This window comes from Prinia subflava, chromosome 3 (assembly GCF_021018805.1).
Source record: "Prinia subflava isolate CZ2003 ecotype Zambia chromosome 3, Cam_Psub_1.2, whole genome shotgun sequence".
In the NCBI taxonomy this organism is placed as follows: domain Eukaryota; kingdom Metazoa; phylum Chordata; class Aves; order Passeriformes; family Cisticolidae; genus Prinia; species Prinia subflava.
In genome coordinates, this window is record NC_086249.1 from 34,887,321 (window position 1) to 34,913,980 (window position 26,660).

Here is a 26,660-nt window from a genome sequence, read left to right on the forward strand (position 1 = left end):
TCCTCATTTTAAAGCTGGATGGCTGTCACAGTGAACGAGTCAGATTCATTGCCAGCCATGCCATTACTACTTCCGTATGAGGAGGCTTGAAGGAAGTGAGGACTTTTGTTTCCTATTGGAAAATCTGAAGAAAAAAAAGAAATAAAACCAGTCTCTCCTGTGTAAATATAGATACTAAGTGGCGGGAATCTGTTGCCAGATGCATTGAGTTTGCATGTGCTGGACTGCCAGCTCAAGAGCAAATGCTGTGTTTATGAGGGTGAATGTGCAAGATGTTACTGTAAAGAGTAAAGCTTACTGTGATGATCTGAACCACGGAGTAGTAGAGAGAGGATAATCAAAAACACCGTTAAGTAGATGGTAACTTGAATAAAGACAGTGCATACCTGCTAGCTGTCTCTAAGTTCTACTTTGTGATGCATATGACAAAGAGCTGTATGTGTTTCTGTTGCAAATAAACCTATGACCTGGACAGAAATTCTGAAGGAATCCTAGACCATTGATTTTGAAGAAAAACGATTAATTGTCATCAGTGGCTGCAGAAATAGTGCAATCCAGGAATTAATAGTGCTTAGCTCTGATGTGGGAAGGACAGGGCCAGGACTTTTGTGGACTTTTGGAAGTTAACAAATAGAAGTTCCATCATCAGACATGGTAGATTTTTCTTCCCCCTTTTCCAGCACCTAAACATCACTGGTTTGTCCTTAATTTCAAAGCAATCTTCCAGATATGTCTTACTGTTTGTGAAATAACAAAACCAGTACAAGTACCAAATACTAGTTGGATGTGGAGGCCATCCAGGTTTTGATGTTACATATTATTCAAGGAACCTCATCAACACAGATTTTTTTTGAGCATGCAATGATTTTTCAGCAGAAGACAGTGTGTCACAGTTTGAGAAGGAATAGGCAGAGGTACTCAGTCACAAAAGCTGCTGGCAGTTTTTGGAAGAAATTGAACTCTCAAGGGAATTTTCAGGGAGTGTTTATAAAAGGCTCCTAGATAAAATCAGAAGTTAAACACGTGTTGAAATTTCTGTAAGTGTACTTACTTGTTCATCTTTGTGCAAACTGATGGGAAAGCATCTATAAGATCAGCCACAGATATCTCTGGACTGCTTATAGCTGCCCAGCTGGAGTACTGAAGATGTTGTCATTGCTCCCATTCTTCATACCTGAAGCTTTTTTTCACACAAGCATATACATATATATATATATATATATATATATATTTCTGCACAAACCCCAGCACCCACATTAAAGTCTCTTGCGTTAGTATTTCTGTGCGGTTTTATTCCAGCTCTGTTTTTCATATGTTTCTCTTGAGACACTTAAAAACATGTGCAGGAAGTAGCTGAAACCTCCATTACAATAAGGTGTGATTAGAACTGACCTAGATTTTGTGCTAAAGATGGTTATTAATTCTTTCATGGAGTATAGGATGCTTTTTCTGTTTTTGTCCAAAAATCGGATGCTATGTGGGGGATAAACAGCCTAACGGAGTAGATGAAGGAGTTTAATCTGTTCCACTGGTGCTGAGGCTGTGCTGGTGTATTGCCACTAGAATGCTGCATTCCAAAATATCTGTATCTAAATTAAATAAAATAAATATTATGTATGCCAAAGTAAGAAGTAGCTTGTGGATTTTTATGTATGTGTAGTTGCATGTGTGACAATTGAGGATAGGCTGTACAAGTTTTTAATCCTGAGGAAGTCTTCAAGTTACTAGATTTGGGGTATTTTGAGAGTGGGTGAGGTTTTTTGTTTTTGTTAATATATATTCCTTCTGGGAAGGACAAATCAGTCTTTGGCAATACAGCAATGAAACTATTTTATGATGAGTATCACCATAATTTTATTTTATGTGTAGACTTACTTAATTCATCTTTCCAGTAGAACTAAATGCTATGACTTAAACAACACAGCCCAATAATTTTATAATGCAAATTTTAATAACACTGATTCATATCTGGTAATCTTCTAGAGAAGAGAAGGTCAATAAGCTGTTTGAGTAACTTAGTGATCTGATGCTTGGAAATTCTTTATAAATGGATAATGTAGACAAAAGACAGCTGTGAACCTGATAGCCTGCTAATAGATTTCTGGGAATTATGGTTTCTGCAAACGAAACTCAGTGCAGATATTGAGTTTTCTCTGAAGAAGTCTCTGGTGTTTCATCTAAGTAGAGATAACCTCTTAAAATACTGTAGAGTTGGCAAGTGAAAAAATAAATTTAGAAAATTAAGTAGTTGTACCTTTCTTTGGGAAAGGTGTATATTCAGTTAAAGCATTGTAGATTTTAGAGTGGGATTTTCCCAACCAGTACTGCCCAGTGGACTATTTGGTAAAGTATACTATTAAATGAGTAATTGATTAATTTTTAGATTTATATAAAAAAATTACAGATTATGAGATAGCCAAAACATAGGTGTGATAGGTTTTATACGGCTGCTTACATACCAGTGTTTTACAGTCAGTTAGGATACTACGTGATATTTATAGCAATTCCTGTTGTTACTAGAAACAGCAAAATAATTATTTAATAACTGATGTGTGGTATGAAGTGTTGCTAAGGCTTAGAGTTGCTGGGCTTCTGTGGTGGATGGGCCAAGGAAGAGTTGGTGATCTGGCCCTGCCATGCTGAGCTGCTTTGTCATGAAGGGAGTTGCCATCAACCATGCATGAATCTCTTAGCTCCTGACGTTTGGTCTTGTTATTTTTAAAGTGAGAGCTACAGAAACTGTTCAAACACAGCTTTTTAAAAATAGTTTACATTAGCAGCTATCTTTTTTAGAGACACTGATACTGCTTTTAAAAATAAAATATACAGAATTTGGGCTAGCATACAGAAATTTTTGAAGACAGTAAGGAATCATCCTTTTACACACTTCTGGATTTGTGCTTCACAGAGCTGTTACGTCCCTTTCTACAGCTCTTGACAGAGGCCTGCCATGTTGAAATAATGTAGTCTTGCTATGTTGCCTAGTTTGGTTTTGCTCATGACCACTTCTTTTTGCAGTGTCCCTCTTGAGGCAAATTCTAACCTGAAATGTCAGTTTACTTGTCACTTGCATGTGAAGCTTTATTTGGTACCAGGGTGGGATATCCTGGCAAAAGGGGACAAGTGAAAAGCAGGACATGTCTTAAAAACTGCAAAATGCATGATCCGTAAAAATACTCGTTTACAATTGCAAGAGTCATGTTGTTATTACAGGAAGATATTCCTTTCGTAAAAACTGGGTCAGTAGAAAAGTAGAAGTGAATGTTGGAGGTTTTTAGAGGTGCCTGGGCTATTCTGATGCACTATGACATCCTTTGACTGCTATGGACAGAAGTTAGAATGGGACATTCCTGGCATCTCTTTGAGCCTTGGCAGTTTTCTTTAGGGAGCTCTGATGGCACAGAGGGCGTGGTCATGGCCATGGCTGTTCAGGACATGTAATCTGATTAAGTAGTCTGATTTTAAATCTTTGAGCTACAGATGGCTATTCCAAACAAATTTTGTTACTGTAAAAGCTAAAATAATACTTTTTGCTTATAAAAATGATTGAAGGTAAAAGGGACAGCATATTCAAGTCTGATAAGTCACTTAGGAGGTATTTAACAATCTCCCTTGCTATAGAAACACCAAGAGAAGTCTCTTGGCCATGCTAAAGGAAAACATAGTTCTGCACCACATAGACAAATGCATGTGGAAGAGCTGGACAGTTGCTTCTTGTGGTATTCCACTTGTGGAAGAGTCTCATTGTGGATGTAGTTTCCAGATAGTGCTTCTTGAATGCATCTCTTCTGAAATGACTTAACAGTTTTAATTTGTTAACCTGGGTTTTGATATTTCTGACAGAGTTCTTGTAGTTGGGAAATGGAAAGATAGAACTATGCTGTGGAAGAGATTGTTTATCTTCCTTTCCCTTTTTAGACCGAGAACATTGATAATGTTCAAGTAATATAATTTAAATTTTCTGCACCTACATTGAGTCTTGAAATTTTTGTTTTTCTTTGTGGAGAGATAATTTGTAACACAGCAAAGAATATCAAGTGAAATCCTGTGCAATGTTTGACACCAGTGATCCTTGTTAGATTTTCATTTTTCAATGTTAATTCCACTGGTATCTTTTAAAGGAGTTTGAGATAGTTCTTTGAGCGAAGACAGCACTGAATGTTGGAGATAAGGGGTGATGCAATTTAATGTGCTGAGTTTATGAGCACAAGAAGAAGAAAGCTTATAAAGATGCTTCTTACTAACATGAAAGAGTTATCAACCTGAAAAGATTTAAGAATAAGCAAAATGGGTAACTGGATTGGAGTAGGAGGGAGGAGAATGGAAGGAAATAGTACTAATATCAAGAAATAGTAGAATAAACTGAGGTTGTATGAAAGTTGGATTGAATAATAATAAAAGGTTGTTGAATTGAAGACAAGGAAGGAAGAGGTATTCACAGCTTCTCCTTACACAGAAAAGGGTAGGGTCTACTTTAACAATAATCCAAGCAGGACTCAGAATTTGGACACATTGCATCTGCTTTCCTAAAAATAATATTGTTTATTATGAATCTGGAGACAGTGGGTGATAGCAGTGTGGGTATGGAAGAGGTTTTGCATGCAAATCAGTACAGAGGGAGATGGAGAAGAAAGATCTGGATGGAGCAAGCTCTAGAAAGCTTCTAGGACATAACTTGTGATGCTACAGGCCTGTTGCTATTCTGTAGAACAGATAACAGTTATTACAAGATGAGGGAACAGCATATGTTGCACGTTAATTGAAGGACGAAGGTTGTTTAATAAGGACAGCCTTTCAGAGGTAAAGAACCAATTCTTTTAGAATGGAACAATTACTTTCTATAGAAGATACCAGTCCCTGTGGTAAAAAGGGACTGGTGTTAAGGACTCAGGGTTATTTCTGCTTCAGCATTCCTTTTTACACAGCTGCTTGATGTAGGAATGTACTGAACTTCCAGTTCAGGTAGGTGCTGCTGGTAGAATAAGATCATGTTGTTAGTAGCTTAACTTGCCCTGGGACTGCAGTCAGTCAAGTGAAGCAGGTTTTCTGCCGTGGGCAACTCTGCAGGGCTGAACCTGGCAGTTCTTGGATCTGTAAAGAGAAAGGAATCTCTCTTAATCTGGAACTTCCCTGAGGTAAAGGTTTTGAGGAACTGCCTGGGTGTTGTCTTGTCAGCAATCTTTTCTTGTATGTGTTCAGATAATTTTCTTCTCTCTACTGTTTATGTGAGAAACCAAATTTCAGGGCTCTTAAGAGATAAGGTTTTGTGTTGGGTTTTGCTTGGAAGCCAGAATACTAATAGTGTAATTAAGGATATGTTATATTAAGTTATCAGATACTCATCTACTTGATTGTTGTTTAGTTCAGATTTTGAGTTGGAGATACTTCTGAAAATGGTCCTTAGTGGTCTTTCTGAGACAGCCAGCTTGTGGGATGGTGTCAGAACTTTATTTAATAGAGACCATAATTACTGACTGGCGTAGCTTGAGCTAAATAACGTGCTTATAATTGCTTTCTAAGTAAGAGCTGTTTTCTCTCAGGCACTTTAAAGCAGTAGAGGTTTCCATCTGATTGCATTGTAACTTGTGGGTCTGATGTTGTAGTACAAATCTTGAGGAACTTAGATTTTTCTAAGGTTTGTTTTTTTTTTCCAAAATGTTGGAACTGTCAGCTGTCGGTTTTAGGCAGTGCTTATACTCATGAACCCCAAGTCCCCTTAATGTGCTGTAAATCAAAGCCCACTTCATGGTCACATCTACATAGCCAGTATGGGCATTACTGTTACGCTGATTCAGGATTTCTCTTGTGCAAGAGAGGACCAAGTTGTTATGTTTTGCCAAAGGCAAATACCTTTTCCTATGCAAAGAAAGTCTATTCTTTTAGCCAAAGCCATAGCATTGTAATAAGAATGTATATCCTGGATTGCAGACTACTGAAGACCTAAAACAGCATTTCGATTTCTCTTTGTTTGAAGTCACAAGGTCTTGAAGCTAAGCCAAATTTTCCCTGGCCCTGTAGATTAAATCATCTATTACAAACACATAAAGAGTTTCAGGCAAATCTGTGGAGTTTTGCTCATGATGTTGCAAAAATTCTAATTTAGCAATCTTCAGGGCTGTAACAATCTACTGTCAACACCTAAAGTTCTAGAAAAATTGGGGTTTTATATTCTATAGAGACCTCCTTTAGCAAGAAGCACTACAGTCAGTGTTCTATAAAAAAACCCATGTGCTTCAGGCATTTCGGTGTTAAGGGCTGGAATTTTTTACTTTTTGTTTCCCCTAACTTAATGTTCACTGACCATTATTTTTCATGAGTCACAGAGATGCGGGAAATGTTTGACTGTAGAGTGGAAAATTTTTTACCTGATAACTTTTTTTAAGAAAACAGCAGCATCATCTTCAACTTTACTTCCTGTAGTTCAGCAGCCAGGAAAAATGTCCATTTTGTCCATTCCTTTTTGTAAACTATTTAGCCAGGTGGACATCGCTTGCCTGGTTGGTAGTAGAGTAGTTGGTACTAGTCTATAGTTTTGAAAGGGTAATTCAGCTTTGGGTGGCTTTTCTATGAGATAACTGAAGAGGAAGATACATTGTGGTGCAAAGATAGCTCTGGAATTCTAAAGAAGTGGAAAGAATATGATGCTCCATGCAATAATGAAAGATGCAGCCAGCAGGAAAAAATACTGGCAAGAAATTTTGCTTTTAATTGTTGTTTTTAATGAACAGCTTGCACACACTTATCTTTAGGATTGTTATTTCCTTCAAAGCAATGCATTTAAAGTCCAGATCAGTTGCACTGTAAGGATGGTTACTGGATACGGCACTTTCCATCTGTGCAAGTAATTTTCTTTATTCTGTTGTTAAAGAACTTAAAAGACAAAACCCAAAGAACAAACAAACAAACAAAAAACCCAAAAAACCACTTTAAACCTACATTTGTACAATATTCTATAAATGTCTTGTTTTGACATTACTAACAAATTTAATTTGTTAGCAAAGCTTGTTGCATTGCAAGTTAAAGTTCTTCAATAACCTTTTGTTTTTGGAAGATTCAGTCTGCTGCATCTTCCATTTGCATTCTTGTGCTTTTAGTGATTTAAAAATAGTATCTTGGTTTCACACATATGAATTCTATCCTAATAAACAACAGCAGAAGTCACATAATTGAAATTCCTGAATACATTATAGTATTTTTATATTCTGTATGGTAGAGGAAGTACAGCATGTATGTTACCTACTGAATTTTATAACTTATCTGAAGTACAGAAGTCTGCATCTGTTAGATTATATCGATGTCCTAGCAGAGTGGACACTTGGAAGACCTGAGTTCATGTCTTTGGTGGTATTATGATAGTTGGTAGATCATAAAAACAGGTGCAGTACCTTAGATTAAGGTGTTTGTAAATGTTGTCTCGTCCCTTCAGTGTTTGATATAGACAGTTAATTTCACCTTCTCATTCTGTTCTCCCATAAAATTAGGACAATTACAGAGGTATACAGCGTAGGATTTAGGCTTCAGCTGAATAGGCACAGGATTTGAGGTCATTTAAATACAACATATTCTGAAAATAGCCTAAATAATAGCTATAGTATTGTCTTGGTTTGGAAAGACAGGTATCTTTGAGGGAAAACTGGAGTTTCCCTTGGAATGAAGAATGTAAAAACCCCCTCCCTCCAAATTATTAAATTTTGCAATTAAGAGCTTTCAGGCAAAAATGTGGGAATAGGAATAACAGTTGCTTACTAGGAATATTTAAAGAAAAATACAAATGTAGTAGTACAAAAACAAACTAATAAAAGTCCTAGAAAACCCTGACAGAGTCAAAGATATGACCTGACACCCTGTTCTCAGGGTGCGGGAAGCAGTCCAAATGAGTCTTCCTGGAGTATCAGATGTTGTTCTGTTAAGTAGAGATGATCCTGTAAAAAAAAGGGTCCTGGCGAGATGGGTCCGAGAATTCAGTAGAAAACCAGCTAAATTGGTGTTTGGCATTGCAGGTTTTATGCCAGTGGAAAGGCTTTGGCTCCTCCCACTGGGTGGAGCATCTCACAATGGAATGAGGTGATGTTATCAGTCGTGTGAGAGGCCTTAAATGGCCCATTCACAGGTGATGTCCCTCGGAGGAGGTTGGGTGGAGGAAGAGATAAGGAGGCACTGCCTTATCTGGTGTTATCAGGTGTCCCATTGACAGAAGGCACCCACCTTCTTCCCCCCCCCCCCCGAGTTACAAGAGACAAAGAACAAGATCTCCCAACCGACTTCAACAGATGAAAATAGAATTCACATTTTTGGTTACATTTTTCAACCCAAGACAAGTATTCAACTTCTAATGCGTTTGATATATTAGAATGTCTTTTCTAGTTTCCTTGAGGGAGGATCAGATTATGGAAGAATATAGATAAGAATATAGCTTTCATTATGGCAACCTTGAAATTAAGACTGCATAGTAAATGAAAAAAAAAACCAAAAACCCTTACCCCAAAACAAAATGAAAAAACCCCAACAAAAAACCCCACAACCCATCAAAAACCAAAGTAACACCAAACAACAAACACCTCCACCCCACCCCATGTGAAAAAAATTTCAAATATTAATTACATACAAACTCTTCATAAATTCCATGTGTAATTTTCTGTCATTGCATAATTCTCGCTACTGACCATTGTTTGCTTTACGGTTACGTTTTTTAAGAAATCCTCAGTTCTTAGGTCATCGTGTACATATTAGTGTTTTTAAATATGAATGAATTATCTTAAATGGTTTCTTTTATTAATGTAAATAAAGATAGTAATAAAATTAGGTTGATCCATGAAGATAGGTATTTCTGTAGTAGATAGTGTTGTCTGGATCTGTAGCATTTTGAGAATGTGTAACTGAGCAATGTAACTCCAAGTTAATGCTTTTGCACGGGTCTGTATTAAAAAGAAAATCATGTTTTATTTTCCTGACTGTTTATTCAGGAATTTGATAAACAAAGATTCAGCATAGGGTTTTGAAAAAGATGCAGGCGTCGCAGGAAAACCTTAGAGTTGTGTAGGGAAGATATTTGGGAAAAAATGTCTTGAAATAATAGCCTTACTATGCAACCTGAATTTGTCTGAAGCCCCAGTTATTAGCTGTTGTTGTATTCACTTAATTTTTGATATTTAACTCTTAACTGTGATATCTTTTTGTAAAAATTACTTTGTTCCTAATGTTTAAAATCTGTTTCCAGGCTGCAAGCTGCTATATAAACAAGACTTTGCAAGACGGTTAGGACTGAGATGTGTTACTTGTAATTACTGCTCACAGCTGTGCAAAAAGGGAGCCACTAAGGAACTTGATGGTGTAGTGAGAGATTTCTGCAGTGAAGAGTGCTGTAAAAAATTTCAGGACTGGTACTACAAGGCAAGTAACTCAGAATTTTTGACGAGAGCTCCACAGTTAAAAAAACCAAAAATGCACATGTGAGGATATCTCAAGGACTGTGCAGCAAATGGCTTACTTCAGCAAAGCATTTGCTATAGAATTAGCAAATGTATTAATTTCATCATTTGAGTTTTTGTAGAACTTAGAGCAGCATTTCTATCATCTGATTTTATTAATTCGTTTGGCAAGGAAGTCTTGAGTTACAGAAAAACAAAAAATTACTATGTATATTTGTTACTTTACAATTCCAAATTTTTTTCGTTAATACTACATTTTTCTTGTCAAAACTTCTTAAATGTGTATTCAGAATGTTGAAAACGCTGTTAGTAGCAGCTGGATACCTTGAGTTAACTGACGTTAGCAGAGTTTTTCTTGTTCCTGTTTTTGCCTCTTTTTTTGCCTTTTCCCTTCTCCCACAGTTTGAACTGCAGAGGCTTTGATTGTTCAGTATTTCCCAGTGGAAAGGATGCCAAAGGAAAAAGCAAGACCAAATGGATTTCTAATAAAAGTTTAAATCAATCAGATGGCATCTATTTCTAAGTCTCTGGAAGCTTAACTGCCTTGTGAAGCACAACCAGCAAAAGACTTCACAATAAGAGGTTTTTTGTTTACATTTTTTGAAAGGAAAAGATGAAATTGGACTGGGTTTAACCTGCGATTAGTGCCATGGATAAAATATTTGACCTCTGGTGTGAACGCCCTGGAAAGCTACACTGATAATTTCAAAACAAGAACTACACTGTGGATGCAGTTGCAAAAAAGACAGTACAAAATTCATCACCGTACCAAAATTCTGCACACAGCCTGGAAGGCAGTAAAACACCTGAAATCTTAGAGGGCTAGATACAAGTCCTGTAATTCAAGATGATCTACCTACCATAAAAGAACTGAATATGAAGACATACCTGATATTTTGGAATGTCTGAATCCAGAAATGTTACAGCCAAACATTGTAAATTCTTTATTTTGAATAATGTATGTAGGGTCTTGTTAGTCATTCCTAAAAGAAAGCTACTGAAGACCACAATGTGTTTCTTTTGGCTCACACGAAAATAGGGTGACAAAGCTTGGCTGCAAAGTTCTTAACTGAAATAATTAACTTCATACAATAATATTTAATCTGTCTATATGCCTTAAAACGTGGGATGAAATTTATCCTTGTGAAAAAAGTGCCTTCTGATAGAAAACTTAAATCTTTGGTGTGCTTTAAAAATCTTTCAATGATTCAGCAAAGCATATAGTCTGGAGGTGTGCATACCAAAGTACTTTCATGTGCCTTAGCTTCTCTGTAAGCTTTTTCTGTGATTCAGCTTTGAGAACCACTTGAAAACTCAGACTTCAGATTATCCTGATTCATGGGATAAGGTAATAACTGGCCCATGAAGTCTGCTTAAATGCTGTTTTGGTACTGTGTTAGAGGAGTGCTAGATCTGATGTCATAAAAAGGCAATTCAAATAGATTTGTTAATAATTAGTAACTTTTGAAACTTCCAATGATGTTGAAGTAATAGATATTTCTACTTTTTGAATCTTACACTTGCTAGTGGAACTAGGATTCTGTTATGAAGAACTGTTGACAGTAATTTTTTTCAAGTGCTTCTTAATGCCTTAATACAATTGAGTTTTGGTTTAAAAAGCTTGAGATTTATTACATGGGAAAGACATATAATAGGTTTTGGGAAATCGTTGTCTGTTGCTAAAATTCTCTTTTTTATTTCTTTGCATCCTTGCTGGTAACTTCTGCCACTTTATGGAAGTCACTCCAGATACCTTAGATTTGGTAGTGCATTGTTAGCTTGTGTTCTTACCTAGACAAAATAGACAATGATCAAAACATAGGAAGGCAGAATAGATAAGGACCATTCTCTGAATTTGTACTTCATTAGCTGTTTTGTCTGTTAGCTTCTTAAAAGAATAGTTACTTATGTATGAGCTTTGTCTCATTTATGCAATGTTCAGTGTTATTTTGGAGTTTCAGTGAATGTATACATGAAGAGAAATAAGTAGTAATAACCTAGTAATGTTTTAAGACCATCATTGTGTTCATTAAACAAGTGTTTGTCTCCATCTTCTTTGTCTACTTTTTTTTATGGACACATCTTTCTCATGTTGTATTATCTGGAAAACATTGTAACCTTTTAAAATAATCAAGTATTATGGGAGCACTTCCCTGAATGCCAAAATTCTCTTCTCAGAAAGCCAAAAAAAGTTAGCAATGGTAGAAGCATAACAGCTTACCTAGAAGTATTAACAGTTTATTAGACTTACCTAGATAAGAGTCCTTTAAAGCTAATATGAGGCAGTGAAATGTAAAAGAATAGTTTTAGTCCTGATCATCTGTTGGGCACCAGCTGCAGTTACCAGTTGGTGCCAAGTTCTGAGGAAATTTCTGTGGGTTCTGTGCACCTCCAAGACAAGAGGTAAAATTTTGGGCGTCTTGAGGTTAGCTCCCTAAGTTTTTAGAGCTCCTTCTGTAAATTTGCTTGCAGTGGTTTGGATGTTAGTCCAGAAAATGCCTGGAAATATCAATATAAATCATTTAGTAGCCTGATGTTTGATGACAGTTTCAATCATTTGGTGTTACATTAGAGCATTGAAATTACTTTGAAAAAGAGTATACAGTCCTGAGAACAGCACAGAAATCTGTTTCTTTAAATACACACTGGGAAACATTGGTGACAGTGCTGCAGCTGAAGTGCACACAGGTCATGCGAGGCTACAGTGGAAAATTGATTAGAGTCAGCATGTGCGGCGATGACTCTGTATTCAGTGGGGGTCAGGTGGCTGCAGCAAAGATAAGTAGGAGGTAGGGAACTACAGTCCAAGGCAAAGAAAAATTATTGTGGCTAGTGAGCTCAGCAGTGATTGTCAACAGCGGTGAAATTTGAAAGTGGAGTCAGCAGTAATTGAAATGGTAAAGACAGCAAGACAGCCTTGTGGAATTTCTCGTGTGGGAATTCAGCTGGTCTCTAGTTAGACATCTCAGATGCCAATAAGGGCTCTTTCAGAACAGTTGATCTCCTTTCTCTTATAATCACTCACTCTCTGGGAACATCTTTTGCTTCCTATTTACTGCAATTGAAGTTGGAATAGACAGCTAAGATTAGGTCAAATTAATAGTACTCCAGACTGTTGGAGAACATTAGGAACAGGCGATGGAGGGATTAAAATTTATGTAAATAAAAGACCCACATATGAACATTTTTATTCTTTAACCCAAATTTGGGACAAACATTAGTGATTTATACTTATCACCATGCCCATTTGAACATGTTGAAGTAATGGGGAAAGAAATGTGCCAAAAAGCAGTCATGAGTGGCAAAGGACTTGTACAGTGCAAGCACAGCAAGAAAAGATGGGATTTTTTGGAACACAGAGATAAGCAGACTTGAAGTAGGTATTTTGGAGATTCAGTTAACATTTAGTGCCAGTATCCCAGGTGAAGACAAATAAAAATGGGGAAGGGACGAAGGAAGGATGGATCATAAAGTGTCACAAAAATCATTAATTAGTTTTCACTTTCAATAAATTTGATGGTCAGGGAAGTGGGTGAGCAAGCAGTTTAGCATGAAATTTCAGTACATGGAACAGTGTATAACATTGACTGGAAGTAAAATTATGGAAATAGTAGAATTAAGGTGAAGTAAATGTAGAGATGAGAAGTCTCAATATAAAAGAATCCCAGTTTTCCTGAGGAATGGTAACTTCCATGCAGAAGCAAACAAAAATTTTTTTTAACCTAAATAATTTAGTAGAAGCTCAGGAGAGACAACATTATAGCTATTCAAAAGCCTAAATGAAAAAGGAAACCAGGAGAGGGTTGAGAATGCAGAAATGAGAGAATTGCAGGATAGTTGGGTTGGAAGGGACCTTTAAAAGGCTGCCTAGTCCCAACATCTCTGCAATGGGCAGGGACTTCTTCAAAGAGATCAGGTTGCTTGGAGTCCCATCCAACCTGACCTGAAAAGTTTCCCTATCTATAACCTCGCTGGCCAACATGTTCCAGTGTTTCACCCTCATTCTAAAAAACTTTTCTATCTAAGTTGACCTTTCTTCTATCTAATCTAAGTTGACCCTCCAATTTAAAACCATTTCTCCTTGTCCTATCACAACAGGCCCTGCTGTAGGAAGGCTGTAGTTGCTGGATTTGACAAGATTTGACCCCTTTTTCTTTCTTTGAAGGAGAGAAAAATGAGCAGAAAGTGGTGCTTTGGTAGTCAAGCAGCGTGCAGCAGGTCAGAATAGATGGGCTTTTCTGTACGTGAGTCAGCTGTCATTCTTAATCAGTGTTAGGTGGGTTTGAGATTTAAATTTAGAGTGAATTACACTTTTTTTTTTTTCCTACTGGTATTTCAGTCTTTTGGTGGCTTTGGAAGTTGCAATTGCCTTAAAGGTGTGAATTCACAGCTTTCCTGAACTGATTAAATCTTGCACTATTTTGGCAGCACTCTGCATTTTATCTTCTTCCCTACTCCCTTCTAAGAATACAACTTATGTGCTCTTTTGTCCCCCTGAGGTGATCTGCGAAAGGAACTGTGGATCATCATCAGTGGAAAGTGCAAGTGACAAATGTAACAAAAGTTGAGGAAGGATGGGGATAATGCACTGCTGTAAGGTTTCTGACCTGGTGTGCCCTGCAGGTGCATGAGCACTGTTGCTGCTACCTGCACAGAGATGAGGCAAGAGAAATACCTGCTCTTCCAGGGCCACCTGGTGCTCAGTGTGAGGTGATCTTGAAGCTGCAGCTATAATTGCTCCCAATTTAAAGCTGGTTGTACTGTTCGAAACAAGTTATTCTATGTATGACTTTAAATACTTGAAAATTATAACTGAGAGCTTAATTTCTTACACTGCCCTGTGCCACAAATACAGGGAAGAAACAAAACATTTAATTATTTTTGAAATTTGAACTAATTGGCCTGTTCATACTTTTTTGGAGTCGCAAAAACTACAGTTGGACTTCGTTCTGTTTTGTTTTTTTAAGCCATCAGAGCCTTGTGCATAACTGCAATGTTGTGTATGGTTTTATGTATTAATGTTTTATGTTGCATATATTACAACTTCCCTCTTCCTCTCCTGGCTATAGTATTAGGTTGACTTACTTTGGATTCCTGAGCATCTTTAAAATTTTAAATTTTTAAGATCTGCTTTATGATGGAGGTTGCTAACAATATCAAGGCGAGTTGTAGTGCAAACAATTATGTGCTTGAAGATGTGAAGTCAAGGCTGCCACTGTTCAGATAATAATTCATAGCATGGCAGATAAAATGCAGTAGAATGTATTTTGGAGAAAAAACATTGTCTGTCTTAGTGATGCCTCATGAAAATAACATGCAGATTCATGAAAGATACATTACTTAAAAGTTTGAGTTTCCAAGTTACATACTAACTAAATTTTGGGGAGTCATCTTTTTTTTGAGAGAGAAATTGTTGTTTATAAATCATAGAGAAATTTGGACGAACTAAAGAATTGGAATCTAAAATTTGTTGCCAAACTACTGAAATAATGGTAATATTTTAAAAAGCTGATTTGATACCTAGAGAAGTGATTCCTTTGGCGATTTTTAAAAACTTTTTAGAACTTCTGATTCCTTTTTAAAACAGAAAAGTTGCCAGAGTTTGGAGTGAGAAAAAAAATACTTATATTGTCTTCAGGTCAGTAATATCGTTAAAAAGTCTGTCACTTTCTGTTGTTTCACAGAATGCTTTGATGAAATTAGTTAAAATTGACGTACAAAATTATTTTTTTGATGACTGTTTAGGAGTGAGTTTGTTTGGTTTTTTTACTTAGTGAGAAATTAATAAAGCAGATTTATTTTGGATGCTAACCCTCAGCAAACAATTGAAAAAGAAGGTAGTTTAAATGTTGAGAGAGACTTAACCATAGGATGATAATGAATTCTCAGTACTCTTAAAAGTGTAGCCTTTTAAAATGTAGAAATACTTTTTTCCCAAGGCCTGCTTAAAAACGTGCCAATCTCCCTTTGCATTAAGGCTGTGCGCTGTGACTGTTGTAAGTCGCAAGGAGCCCTGAAAGAGAAGGTGCAGTGGCGCGGCGAGATGAAGCATTTCTGCGATCAGCACTGCCTGCTCCGCTTCTACTGCCAGCAGAACGAGCCCAACCTGGCCACCCAGAAGGGACCCGAGAACCTGCACTATGGTATGTGCTGCTTCAGGGTCAAGCCAGGTGCTTCCTTTAAATAAAAAATTGAAAGCTGCATGAATTATTTATCTGTCGTAATAAACTGTGTTAGAGCGTATCTTTTTCTGTGTTATCATCAGAGGCAGCATTGAGCTGTTCTGGACAAAGTGTAATTTTAGTGCTGTATCATCCTGGGAACAGAAGATGTTTTCCTCTTTTGTTGTGCTCCAGTTTGTCATTACTTGCTCTGTGGAAGCACTTCTCAAAATTCCTTTTGGTCACAGAGAACAGGTGCACTAGGAATGAGAAAAAGAAATACAGTTGATGGAATTAAAGGAAATAAGTGAAATGGAAATGAGAATAGAATGAAAGTATCTAGATAAGAGGAACACATTGGGTTTTTTTCCTTTCTGTTGGCAATAGGTACTGTGTAAATTTGCTCATGGGTGCTGAATGCATATTTGTGTGGTTTAAATAGCATGCCAGGCAAAGTTCAAATAAACCAGCTTTTAAATTGATTCAAGTATGGCAGCTCAGCTTCTTTGTATAGCCATTTTCATGCTTGCACATTTTAGTGTTTACTTTTCTGAAAGAGGCTGTATTCACATCTGGCTAAAGCATTGATTTATCATTTGCCTTTGTGTAAGGCTCAGTACTGGAGTATTGAGGGAGATCAGCAGGGAGATGTCCATGAAGGAAGAGTTTTGTGTGCAGTTCTCACCTGCAGTATGGTACTGATGAGTTCTCTTGATTTAATGTTATATTTGTGTTATCTTGAGTTGCTTACTGAAATTTGCTTTGATTTTGAAAAAGGGAAAAAAATTTCTAAAGTGTTTCCTTGTACTTTTAGATCAGGGCTGTCAAACCCCCCGGACAAAAACAACAGTAAGTACATATATTTAACACACTCACATATCTAACACTCTGTCTCTCTTCTCTCTTCTCTCTCTCTCTCTCAAACATAATTAGATGTACTTAAAATGTGAGATCCCAGTGAATTAGAGGGATGCTATTAAAAAACAAAATTAGTGTCTTTCAATGATCATAAGCTAAATTTATGAAGCTTTTTAGTCTTTAACATCTGTAGGTAAAATAAAAATTTCAAATATTCATACTTTCTTTTCAGTGTCTTCTGGGAAACTAAATCATCAACCATGTGTTTTACGTCTATAGTACATATAAATGTTGCATAAAAGTTAATCAACAAACCGTGTGTCTTATTCACAAGTTTTTGATGACAATATAAATATATTTATGAAAAACACAGAAAATTGCTTAGGTGACTAGAGACATCAGACAAGCTAAGCTGTCACGTTAAAAACTTTAAGTATTTTATGTTTAATGATGTTAATTCAGTCCATAAATTTTTAAAGATCGTGTCACAGTTGTGTGACACAGTATTTTTTAATACATTTTAGGGAGTGCACACACCTGGTAAGCTGTACTTGGGACTGGGCTTTCCTTCCATATCTAAAAGGACATATGGAGCTAGTCTTCCTGCCTATGACCAAATAGAACTGAGAGTTTGTTTCTCAAATCAGGTTCTAAAAGAGGTTCTAGGGTACAAAAACCTTGTCGGGAACAAGAGGGGTTTTCACCTCTTGACTGTAAGTGTGCAGTTTGAACATTTTGGGATGTTCCCTGGTATTTGTTGTCACTATTTTAGAGCCAGCAGGGGGAGCACGAAGTTCATACTTATGGTACTAGAAAAGTGTTTAGAGAGTTTTCATTCAGAATTTTTTTTAAGTGATCTTTGAACTGTGGCATAACTCAAGAAGGTTAGATCTTGAGCCTGAAGTTTGTTTGTGCTGCTCATAATGAACTCTTTTTACAGCTAAAATTATTTTATATGTTATAAGATTGCTTAAATGATGCTTTCACTTGAACAAGAACAAAATCTTCAGCGTAGCTTCAATTAAAAAAAAAAAAAGGAAAATGAGCTTGAAGTGCTAGCCCTGAGTAAAGTACAACTGCTCTTATGATCCTGGCTCAATACTAGGAACATAGAATAGCTTGCAATTATGAAATAGTAGTTGGTGCTGTTGTGTTGTGCTTCCTGTTCAGTATCTCATTTATGAAAAGCATCAGCTGATACATCAAGTCAAGAACTTTGTGTTGGAATCAGTGTGGTGTAACAGCACCTTCTCTTATTTGCTTGTCTGCAGGGCTCAGCTCCACCACCTTCTCCAACCCCTAACAGAGAAATGAAGAACAAGGCAGTTCTTTGCAAGCCTTTGACAATGACAAAAGCCACGTACTGTAAACCTCATATGCAGACAAAATCGTGCCAGACAGGTAACTCCTGAACTGTCCTAGAACTAACTTCTTCATTGCAGCTTTTTCCTAACTATTACTGTCTTTTAACACATTGCAAATATTATGATTTTTTCCCCACTAAATGGCAGGTGTAAAATATATTTAAATACCTGGCGGTATTTGCCTTTTTCCTTTTTCTTTTAGTAGAAGATGAGTGGAAAAAAGAGTATATCCCAGTGCCTATTCCTGTACCAGTCTACGTTCCGGTGCCTATGAACATGTACAGTCAAAATGTTCCTGTTCCCACCACGGTTCCTGTTCCTGTAAGTGAGACTTCAGCTTCATTTTAAAATTGGCATCCATTCACATGCATGTGTGGGACCACCTTGTGTTGCTGGTTGTTCTCCTTCTGGTCCATCTAAAGGATTTTAGGGTCCTGCAGGACTATTTATTAAAAAAGCATTAGAGTCTGGCAGTGGCACTTGATTCCCTGCCTGCTTCCAATGTGAAAATCTTGTGCCGCTGAGCTTTTTAGCAGCAGCTCTGAGTGATACTTCTGCTTTTGCTGAATATGCTGAATAAGCCTTTAACAGCAAGATTTGTTCTTGTAATAAGGAAGCTGAAAGGTTTGTTGGGAAAGGATGGCAGAGTGTGGGATAAACTGCAGAAAAAACTAAGCCACTAAAACAAGATGCTGATTGGTCCAAATTGTTAGTCTGGATAAATTGTTGTTAGTCTGAGGTTATACTCAGACAGGTTTGAAGTTCTAATGGCCCTTCTGTTCTTTCTTTGACCAGCTATATTTTGTCTTTTTTTTTCTTGTGTCCTTTCCTACGTTCCCTTCTGTTCATAGTTCCTTCATGCTGGGTTTTTAACCTGTTAGCACTTTTTGTTAGTTTATACTCGAGTGACTTGTTTCTAATCTGTATCAGCTGTCTTTCAGAAGAAGAGTATAGAAAATTTTTTTGGTTGTTGGTTGCTTTGTTGTGGCATTTTTTTCATTTCTAATTATCTCTGCCTCCCTGTCTGCACAGGTGCCAGTTCCAGTTTTTTTGCCCACTACTCTGGATAGCACTGAGAAAATCCTTGCAGCAATAGAAGAGCTGAGGGGGAAAGTGGCCTCAGATCCTCTGGAAGCTGAGCTACTGAACTTGTCAGCAGTGGTACCTGAACATACTGGAAAAGCTGAGGCTTCTGATATGACCAGTGAGTTTTCTGATGAGTTTGGAATGCTGGGGGATGTGTGTGGCAAGAAGGATTGAGTTTGGTTTTTTATTTTGGGGAAAGAGTACAACCGTGCTGTCATTGAGCAACTTATTTTAAGTTGCTTTGTATTTTAAGGTCAGATGGCAACCAAGTACCACACAGACACTTGCTTACTCCCCTCATGCCTTATGGGGAAAAGACTTGGGGAAAAAAGTAAACCTTGTGAGTCAAGAACTTTATAATTGAAGCAAAATAAAATCCTGTGCCAACTATACTAGTAAATGCAATTAAAAGAGGGGAGAGAGGAATAAAACACAAGAAAACGAAGTGATGCAGCATGCAGGGGCTCAGCATCCACTGACCCATGCCCAGCCTGTTCCTGAGCAGCAATTGGTGGTTCCCAGCCAACTTCCCCCAGTTGTGTACTGAGCACTGTGTGATGTGGGCTGCCCCTCTGGACCTCAGCTCAACTGTTCTGGACCTGCTCCCTCTCAGCTTCTTGTGCAGTCTGGCAAAGCATGGGAAACTGAAAAACTCATGACTTAGAGTAAGCACTACTGGGCAACAACCAACACATTATTCTCATAATAAAAAATGTATCCGAAGATCAAAAAGTCCCACATACTTTGTAGTTTTCTACAAGTGCCCATGTCTCTTTGCTCTTCTTTCCTAGCTCTGCTTGCCCAAATCTTCAAGTCTCTTCTATATCTTTCCAGGAAAATTTGCCTTCACTCAGATGAAATTTTGAAGGTTTTTTTCCAAGCTCTTTCAACAGAGATCTGAAAGGTTGTTGACAAATTACATAAACTTACACTTTGTGCCTCATTATATAAGAGGCCAGTGGAGCTGCAGTCCCAGGAGAATTACTGTATTCCAGTCTATTGCCATTCTTCTACTAAAACTGCACATTTCTGGTAGCACTGCAAGGTTGTCATTTTCAGTTTCTTGCTGTCTTTTGTGAAGTACAGCTAGCTAAAGGAGCAGATGTATGGGATCAGAGCTTGCTTGCTTGCAGAGGACTGAATTTGGAGCAGTGTTTGCCAGAAGTTGGAGAGACTTCAAGCTTTGTTTCTCCCTGCCTGCATGCCTTATTTGAGAAACAGATCCTAGAAAAGTAGACTTGAAAGTCTGTTCTGTTGTGACAGGATCAGGTAGGAAAATAGATAGTTAGGTTTGTCTAGAGTTGTGGGTTTGGTTGGTATGATCCAGGTTCACCGGTGTTTGATTTTCTATACGTGTGCTTTGCTGACTCACCTTCATGGAGAAGAACAATGGGCTAATAAGTATCTTTTATGTTTGAAGGAAATCAGGTTGGAGAAGTAAATCTGAGCTCCTAGGAACAAGAAAATGTAGGATGATAATGAGCAGAACAATCAGTTTTAGAACAACTCGGCTTCTGAAGTTATATATGTGCACCATTTGGCTAATCCATGTGTTGGTTAAAGTAATAAGATTTTTTCCTTTTCTTTTAAACAGGTGTGATAGTTGACTCAAATCTCCTGAACTCAGAGTCACGGACAATCTTGCCTGATGTTCCATATGAGCCAGACCTTGATATTGAAATAGACTTTCCAAGAGGTAATTGTTCTGTGATTTTAATAAGTACTGTGACACTGTGGGCAGCCGTTGTCCCTTGTTTAATCATCCTTTCAGAGGAACTTTATTTGATTGCAGGATCTACCTGACTGACTGTCAGGTAAAACTTTGCCATGCCTTCGTAAGCTGGAGCTGGGGGACTTCTGAATTAGTTCTTCCAACTTTCTAAATACAGTAATTGAAACAATGCAAAGAAAAGGGGAAGTTAAGCATATGCAAAGAACTTGGCTGCATTGTTTGTTCTGAACATGGATTTAGGAAAGTTATTTTGAAGGCTCAAGGGCTCAGATGGCATGTGTCATGGAAAACATAATGAATGCATTCTTCAATCACCAGGTATTTTCATGGTTTAGAGAAGAGATTACTAAAGGGTCAACTTCCCACTCAAGTTAGAAATTTGCAAGTTGGCATGCTGCACACCACTTGTGTTACCTTTTAATATCGTGGTAATGCATATCTGCATCTGAAACGGTAACATTATTTGAATTAGCAGGAAAAAATCACTGCTTTGAGACCTTTCTTGAAAGAAATTCTTGATGCTATGTAATACGGTTTCTACCACTCTGTAGAATGCAGGGAACAGTGTCTGTTTTCTTACACCACACTGCAGTCATTGCAAGATCCAGGAAACCTTCTGGCTGTAGCTACTGTCCCTCTTACATAACTTCTCTTGGACTCATGACTCTCATACCTCACCTAGGCAGGTTCTGTGGGAGCTGACAGGCTTCTTTTATGCTGTGTTGTAGATGATCTGCAGTAGATGCCCAGTTTGCTCTATGCCTAATGTAAAGACAAAGCCTGAGGGTTAGTCTGACCTTAATTTTGGGACGTTTACTAGTCAGATGCGTACCAGGTTTTTAACCCTTTTTATAAGTGAAGCTGGGTACATGAGCTAGAAAAACCACAGAAGAAAAGAAATAAGCAAGTTGGAGTAGTAAGTAGCAGCAGTCTGTAAGAGGCATTGATACACTGAAATGCTTCTGAGATAAGATTCTTGGTGGTATCAGGAGAAGGACTGCTTTTGAGTCTGGGGCAGGGTTCTGAAATCTCTGCATGTAAGTGCTATTTCATCTGCACCAGTTGGAAAGCTGTCGTGAGAAATAAGGTGGTGAAATTAGATTATCAGAAGAGCATTCAATTTTGAGTGAAAACATTCTTTGATGGCTAAATGAGGGATGAACCATCTTCGGTAAAGTACATAAATGTGGGACTTGCAACATTAAATCCATTCAAATGTTGTCTTATTCCTCAACATTGCCTGAAACAGAGTCCTCAATAGTACCCCTGAAACGTTAAATAAACAATGTTCTGATGTATTGACATACATCTGCCTGTCAAACTTACCTATAATATCCATCATGAGCTAGATCTCCACCACTTGTATAAATACAAAAATATTAATATAAAAAACCAGTTTCACTGAAGGAATTTGTCCTCTGGTCGTAATATTTTTAACCAAGTGTAGTGTGTACTACAGGAAATAACAAAAAGTGAATAGAAATAATCTAAATACATAAACAGAACTGCATGTACAAAGTTAATTTGTATTTTTTCCAGTCATAGCTGCTCATTGTCACCGTACCTAAGAATTTTCAATACCAAAGACAGCCTGGGCAGAAAACATTATGTAGGAGTCTACAGTACAGAATTCTTCCTCAGCAACTTAAGATAATACTTGAAATATTGAGCATTCTGTCCTCTTAGACTTACTTAGAAATAAACTATTTGACAGCTTTGTCTTAAAATTTGACAGCTTTGCCTTAGGTTGAATATAGAAATAGGTTTGTTTCCTCTTACCAAAATCTAGTGTTTGGTTGTGTTTATTTGTGTACCTTTGTGGACACCGTATGTTAAGGCACACCATTATAGTTAATTGGGGTTTTTTTCAAAGCTGTGTTGTTTGTTTGGAAGATGTTCAGAAATAAGATTCTGTTAATGTATTTTCAGCAACTGAGGAGCTTGATACAGAAAATGAGTTCTTGTTACCTCCTGTTTTTGGTGAAGAATATGAGGAACAGCCAAGGCCTCGGTCCAAAAAGAAGGTAATTTTTTCATGCTATTAAAAATACCAAGAAAGGCACAAAATTTATGTAGGAGAAAATATCCGGATGTTTTGTTGTTGTTGTTGTTCTCAAATTGATTTTTACCATGTTACTGTCTACTCATACCTATTATCCTATCTTTCTGACAAAAACTGATACATTTCAAGTAATAAAATTATTTCAGGGGTATGTCTATTGCAGATACTGTTGGATTTGATAGAAGTGTGATTTGTAAATTCTGGTCCTGATTTTGCTTCACAGTGGCAGAGCTGTTGATGAAATGTGCCACTGTGTATATACCTACTGTATTCTTAGCAATGCTGTTTTACCTTCTACTTTGAACAAAGGTGCCTTGGTTTAGTTTGATAGTAAGATGGAAGAACATTGGCATTACCATGGTTTATAATGGAGCCATAGCATTTCTTTATAAAAAAAAATTTAAAAAATATTAATTGCTTGTAATTTTCCCAGATTTTATTTTTAGTCGGTCTTAGTTTAGACACTGGATACAAATTAACCGTAGTCTTTCATTTAGCGGAGCACTACAAAGAAATAGATCCCTATGCCTGGCACAAAGCTGAAATGGTCTTGTTCCAATAGCTGCAGTAGATGTTGCAGCTTTAAAAGAACCAGCCAACTTCTACTAAAGCTTTCTAATAATAAATGGGTTTTTCTAGTATCAAATCTGGAATCTAAGCTTTCACTGTTATCCACTGGGCATTATCCACGTATCCACTGCTGGGCATGCTTTAATCTGGAACCAGTGCTGGCTTTTCCACTGGCGGGTTCATTTGAGCCTGCAAGTCCAGCCTGTGACACAGATTTGTCTCATTTTCCTCCCTGTGCATTAACACGATGAAATCGTGTGAGTGCGCTGAGGTTCAGTGCGCGCTTTGGCCTGCAGCTGGCTGTGCCAGGTGCTGTGTCCCTGCTGGTGGCACTGCTGGCAGCATTACCCTGTGTGTTCCCGTGGCAGGGCGTGAAGAGGAAAGCCGTGTCGGAGTACCAGTCGCACGACGACAGCTCGGAGAACTCCGAGGGCAGCTTCCCTTTCAAGTACGCCTACGGGGTGAACGCGTGGAAGCACTGGGTAAAGTCTCGGTATTTAGATGAAGAGCTTCCAGAGTTAGAGGAACTGAAATCAGGTAAGTATTTCCAAAAATATGGCGTCCACATTCTGACCTGGTAGGGAAAATTGCTGTACTCGTGTGATTCTCAGCTGGAATTTTTAAAAGAATTTTCCTCATGTCCTTAATCTTCCCAACATGACTGAGATTATTTTACCACAGGGTTGCCAAACCCTTTTTTTCCTATTTTTTCCTATTTGGTTCAAAATGCTGGGTCTCACACTTCCCATGAAAGCTAGGACAGCATCTTCTTGGCTATTCTGATTTTCTGTGACCATTTTTATTTTTTCTTTGCATCCTATTTTTCCTGATATTCTAACTCACTTCAGAGTTTACACCATTTCTGGGCTTCCAAATGGCAAAGGAGGGACATCCTCTTAGTCTTTGTCCTGTAAGGAGATCTTCCTCTGAGGCTGGCATTACCTGGCTGTGGAGCTCTGGCACAAGGTGGCCTTCGATCCCCAGGAGCTATGCTGCTCTTTCTGCAGCACTCCTCTCTGTACACATTTGTTCTGTGAGGGAAAAGGGGAATTGCTGCAACTCCTGCTGCTCTTCAGCTCCCACATGCATCTCAGCACCCTCCTGTTGTGCTCTTGGATCCTTGGAAACTGCCCTTTCCCCTGAAGGTGCCCCTCTATACCACTGGCTTCACTTCAGCATCTTGGGCTGCCTCTGTGTCATCCTGAGCTGTGCATGACAGTATATTTTTAGCAGGTTTTACTGCATTTGGTTAACTAGACTTTACTGTGAGAGCCTTGATGGTTTTAATACGGACCTAACATTTTAACTGCTTAGTACATTTTAGTCTCATTCATTGGTTAATGGAGAGGACATCAAGCCAGTTTCCCAGTTTCCAGTCAAAAAATAGCCCATCCCACCTTCACTGTGTGACAATTCTGTTGTATAATGTAGCATTTCTTCTCTATTTTACAGTAAAGTCTGTGAAATTAAAGGAAGATCTATTATCACATACTTCAGCAGAGTTAAACTATGGGTTGACACATTTTGTCAATGAAATTCGAAGGCCTAATGGAGAGAACTATGCACCTGACAGCATCTATTATCTGTGTCTTGGAATTCAGGAGGTTAGTAGAGGCTGTAGAGATGGGAAATAGAGCTGCTGATTTGCCTGTAACCCATTTCAGTAGAAGAGTGGAGATAACATGGATTTACTGGCTAGGAGCTACCCTTAATACATGGCTGTGATCAGGCTGCTGTGTAATCACATTGTAGAGCACTGTCTGTAGGAAATGAGTGCAGACCCATCCTGAAAACTCAAACACAAATTGGTATATTGTAATACTTTTAAGCTTCTTGCTGGGTTAAAGCATGTAATTAACCCAGTCAAAAACTACATAGTCTTTTCAAATGCTGTGCTTCATTTTGTTTGCTAAAGATGTCCAGTGAAAAAACAGAATGAAACAAGGCATGACCTCTAAGCATTTTACTGATTCAGTTTCTTAGCACACAGAGGAAGCAACCTAAATTAAATGTCTTTTGGGGAGGGTCTAATTTACTGAGTACTGCAGGCTGGACAGGCAGGATGGAGTGCAGGAAACTCAGCTATATTCACTGTCTCACACACAGTCAAGATAGGAATGAGTCAGGTTAGATGTATGTGCAGGCAATAGCCTATCACTAGCTAATTAGAGAAGCTGTTCCACAGCTTACCTTTTAAGCAGGGAGAGCTGTCTTAATTCTTGCTACATAAGGCAAAACATAGGTAAAATAAGCAGTATTCAGAGCTGGGAGCACAGAAAATTTCACTCAAGTTAAAAGGCAATAAAAGATGTGTACGATGTGGAAAGCAAGCTGCTCACAGGGTTTGCAATTCTACTTAAACTGGTCCATACTTGAGGCAGAGCACTTGTATAAATTAACATTTTTTTAAAAATTGAAGTGTTTTAAAAATAAATAGTAAAATAGTAATTTTCCTGTGTTGCAAGTATGCAAAAATAAAGACTTAGTTGCTACCTTTGCCTCGTCATTGAAACTTGAGAAGAAAATACTGATTTTAGTCAGTTGGTTGGTATTGGCTTTTTAGTCAGTATTGTTACAAGGTGTGTTTCAAATTGAGCTAGCTTTCTGCTTCTGCACTTGCATGATACACTGTCTCTTTGTACCTTTCTGTTGATTTGAAAATGCTCATGTTAAGCAGATAAACAGTACACAGAGGGAAGTATGTGTTTATGAAGTGGAACTCAAATAATATTCTCTTTAATCTTTCTCTTTGTATCTTTGACATAGTCTATTTTTGTTAGTCATGGAAGTTAGTTATTTTTAAAATAGCTTTTTTTCACCTCTTCAGAACCATAGTTTGTGTGGCAACCACAGAGTTATCATGAGGCCTAATACACAATGCTGGAACATTAGTGGAGCAACATGTGGTCATTTTACTGTAATTTTGCTGCTTATACTTAGTGTCCAGTATTCAATTCAGGCAATGTGAACAGCCCTGATTTGTTGGCCAGACCGGTAGGAAGATGTGCTGTGTTCTGATGAGTTCGCATTTCACAAAGGCAGACAGCAAATGAGGGACAGAAACATGAGCTGTGAAGGGCTGCAGCCATCATCTCTGTGCTACTGGCAGATATTGGGGGGTACCACCCTTCTGAACAAACATATCTAAGCAAGCTAGTGGTACACTAAATGCAATGTAGTTGTCCCAACATGCAATAAAACTCCATTGCCCTCTAGAATTTGCTTTGTCCTTTCCATCTGAAAACCGCAGCCCTGAAATAGAATAAATTGTCTGCTATTGCACAGAAGGTACTCTTTGTTGAACCTGGAAGGGGCTCAGAGGAGATTAAATTATGCTGTTTAAAGTTGGGCCAAAGATCATTAATATTTTGCTATCTTTGAGTAAGTTTCTCTTCAAAG

The 26,660-nt window shown here is 37.8% G+C and overlaps 1 protein-coding gene across 18 annotated transcripts in view; it reads left to right on the forward strand.

The window, feature by feature from the left end:
* The window catches only part of ZMYM2 (zinc finger MYM-type containing 2), an 87,042-nt gene that overhangs the window by 52,018 nt on the left and 8,364 nt on the right, over positions 1 to 26,660 (forward strand). For 14 of the 18 annotated variants that reach the window (XM_063394621.1, XM_063394627.1, XM_063394626.1 and 11 more), the window contains 10 exons: positions 9,218 to 9,390; positions 15,406 to 15,571; positions 16,404 to 16,438; positions 17,719 to 17,848; positions 18,014 to 18,132; positions 18,844 to 19,015; positions 20,492 to 20,593; positions 22,559 to 22,653; positions 23,630 to 23,798; positions 24,714 to 24,865. In XM_063394621.1, coding sequence (XP_063250691.1) covers positions 9,218 to 9,390; positions 15,406 to 15,571; positions 16,404 to 16,438; positions 17,719 to 17,848; positions 18,014 to 18,132; positions 18,844 to 19,015; positions 20,492 to 20,593; positions 22,559 to 22,653; positions 23,630 to 23,798; positions 24,714 to 24,865 — 1,313 coding nt within the window. The remainder of the gene's footprint in view (positions 1 to 9,217; positions 9,391 to 15,405; positions 15,572 to 16,403; positions 16,439 to 17,718; positions 17,849 to 18,013; positions 18,133 to 18,843; positions 19,016 to 20,491; positions 20,594 to 22,558; positions 22,654 to 23,629; positions 23,799 to 24,713; positions 24,866 to 26,660) is intronic. The other 4 variants (XM_063394622.1, XM_063394639.1, XM_063394625.1 and 1 more) reach the window with 2 other exon arrangements.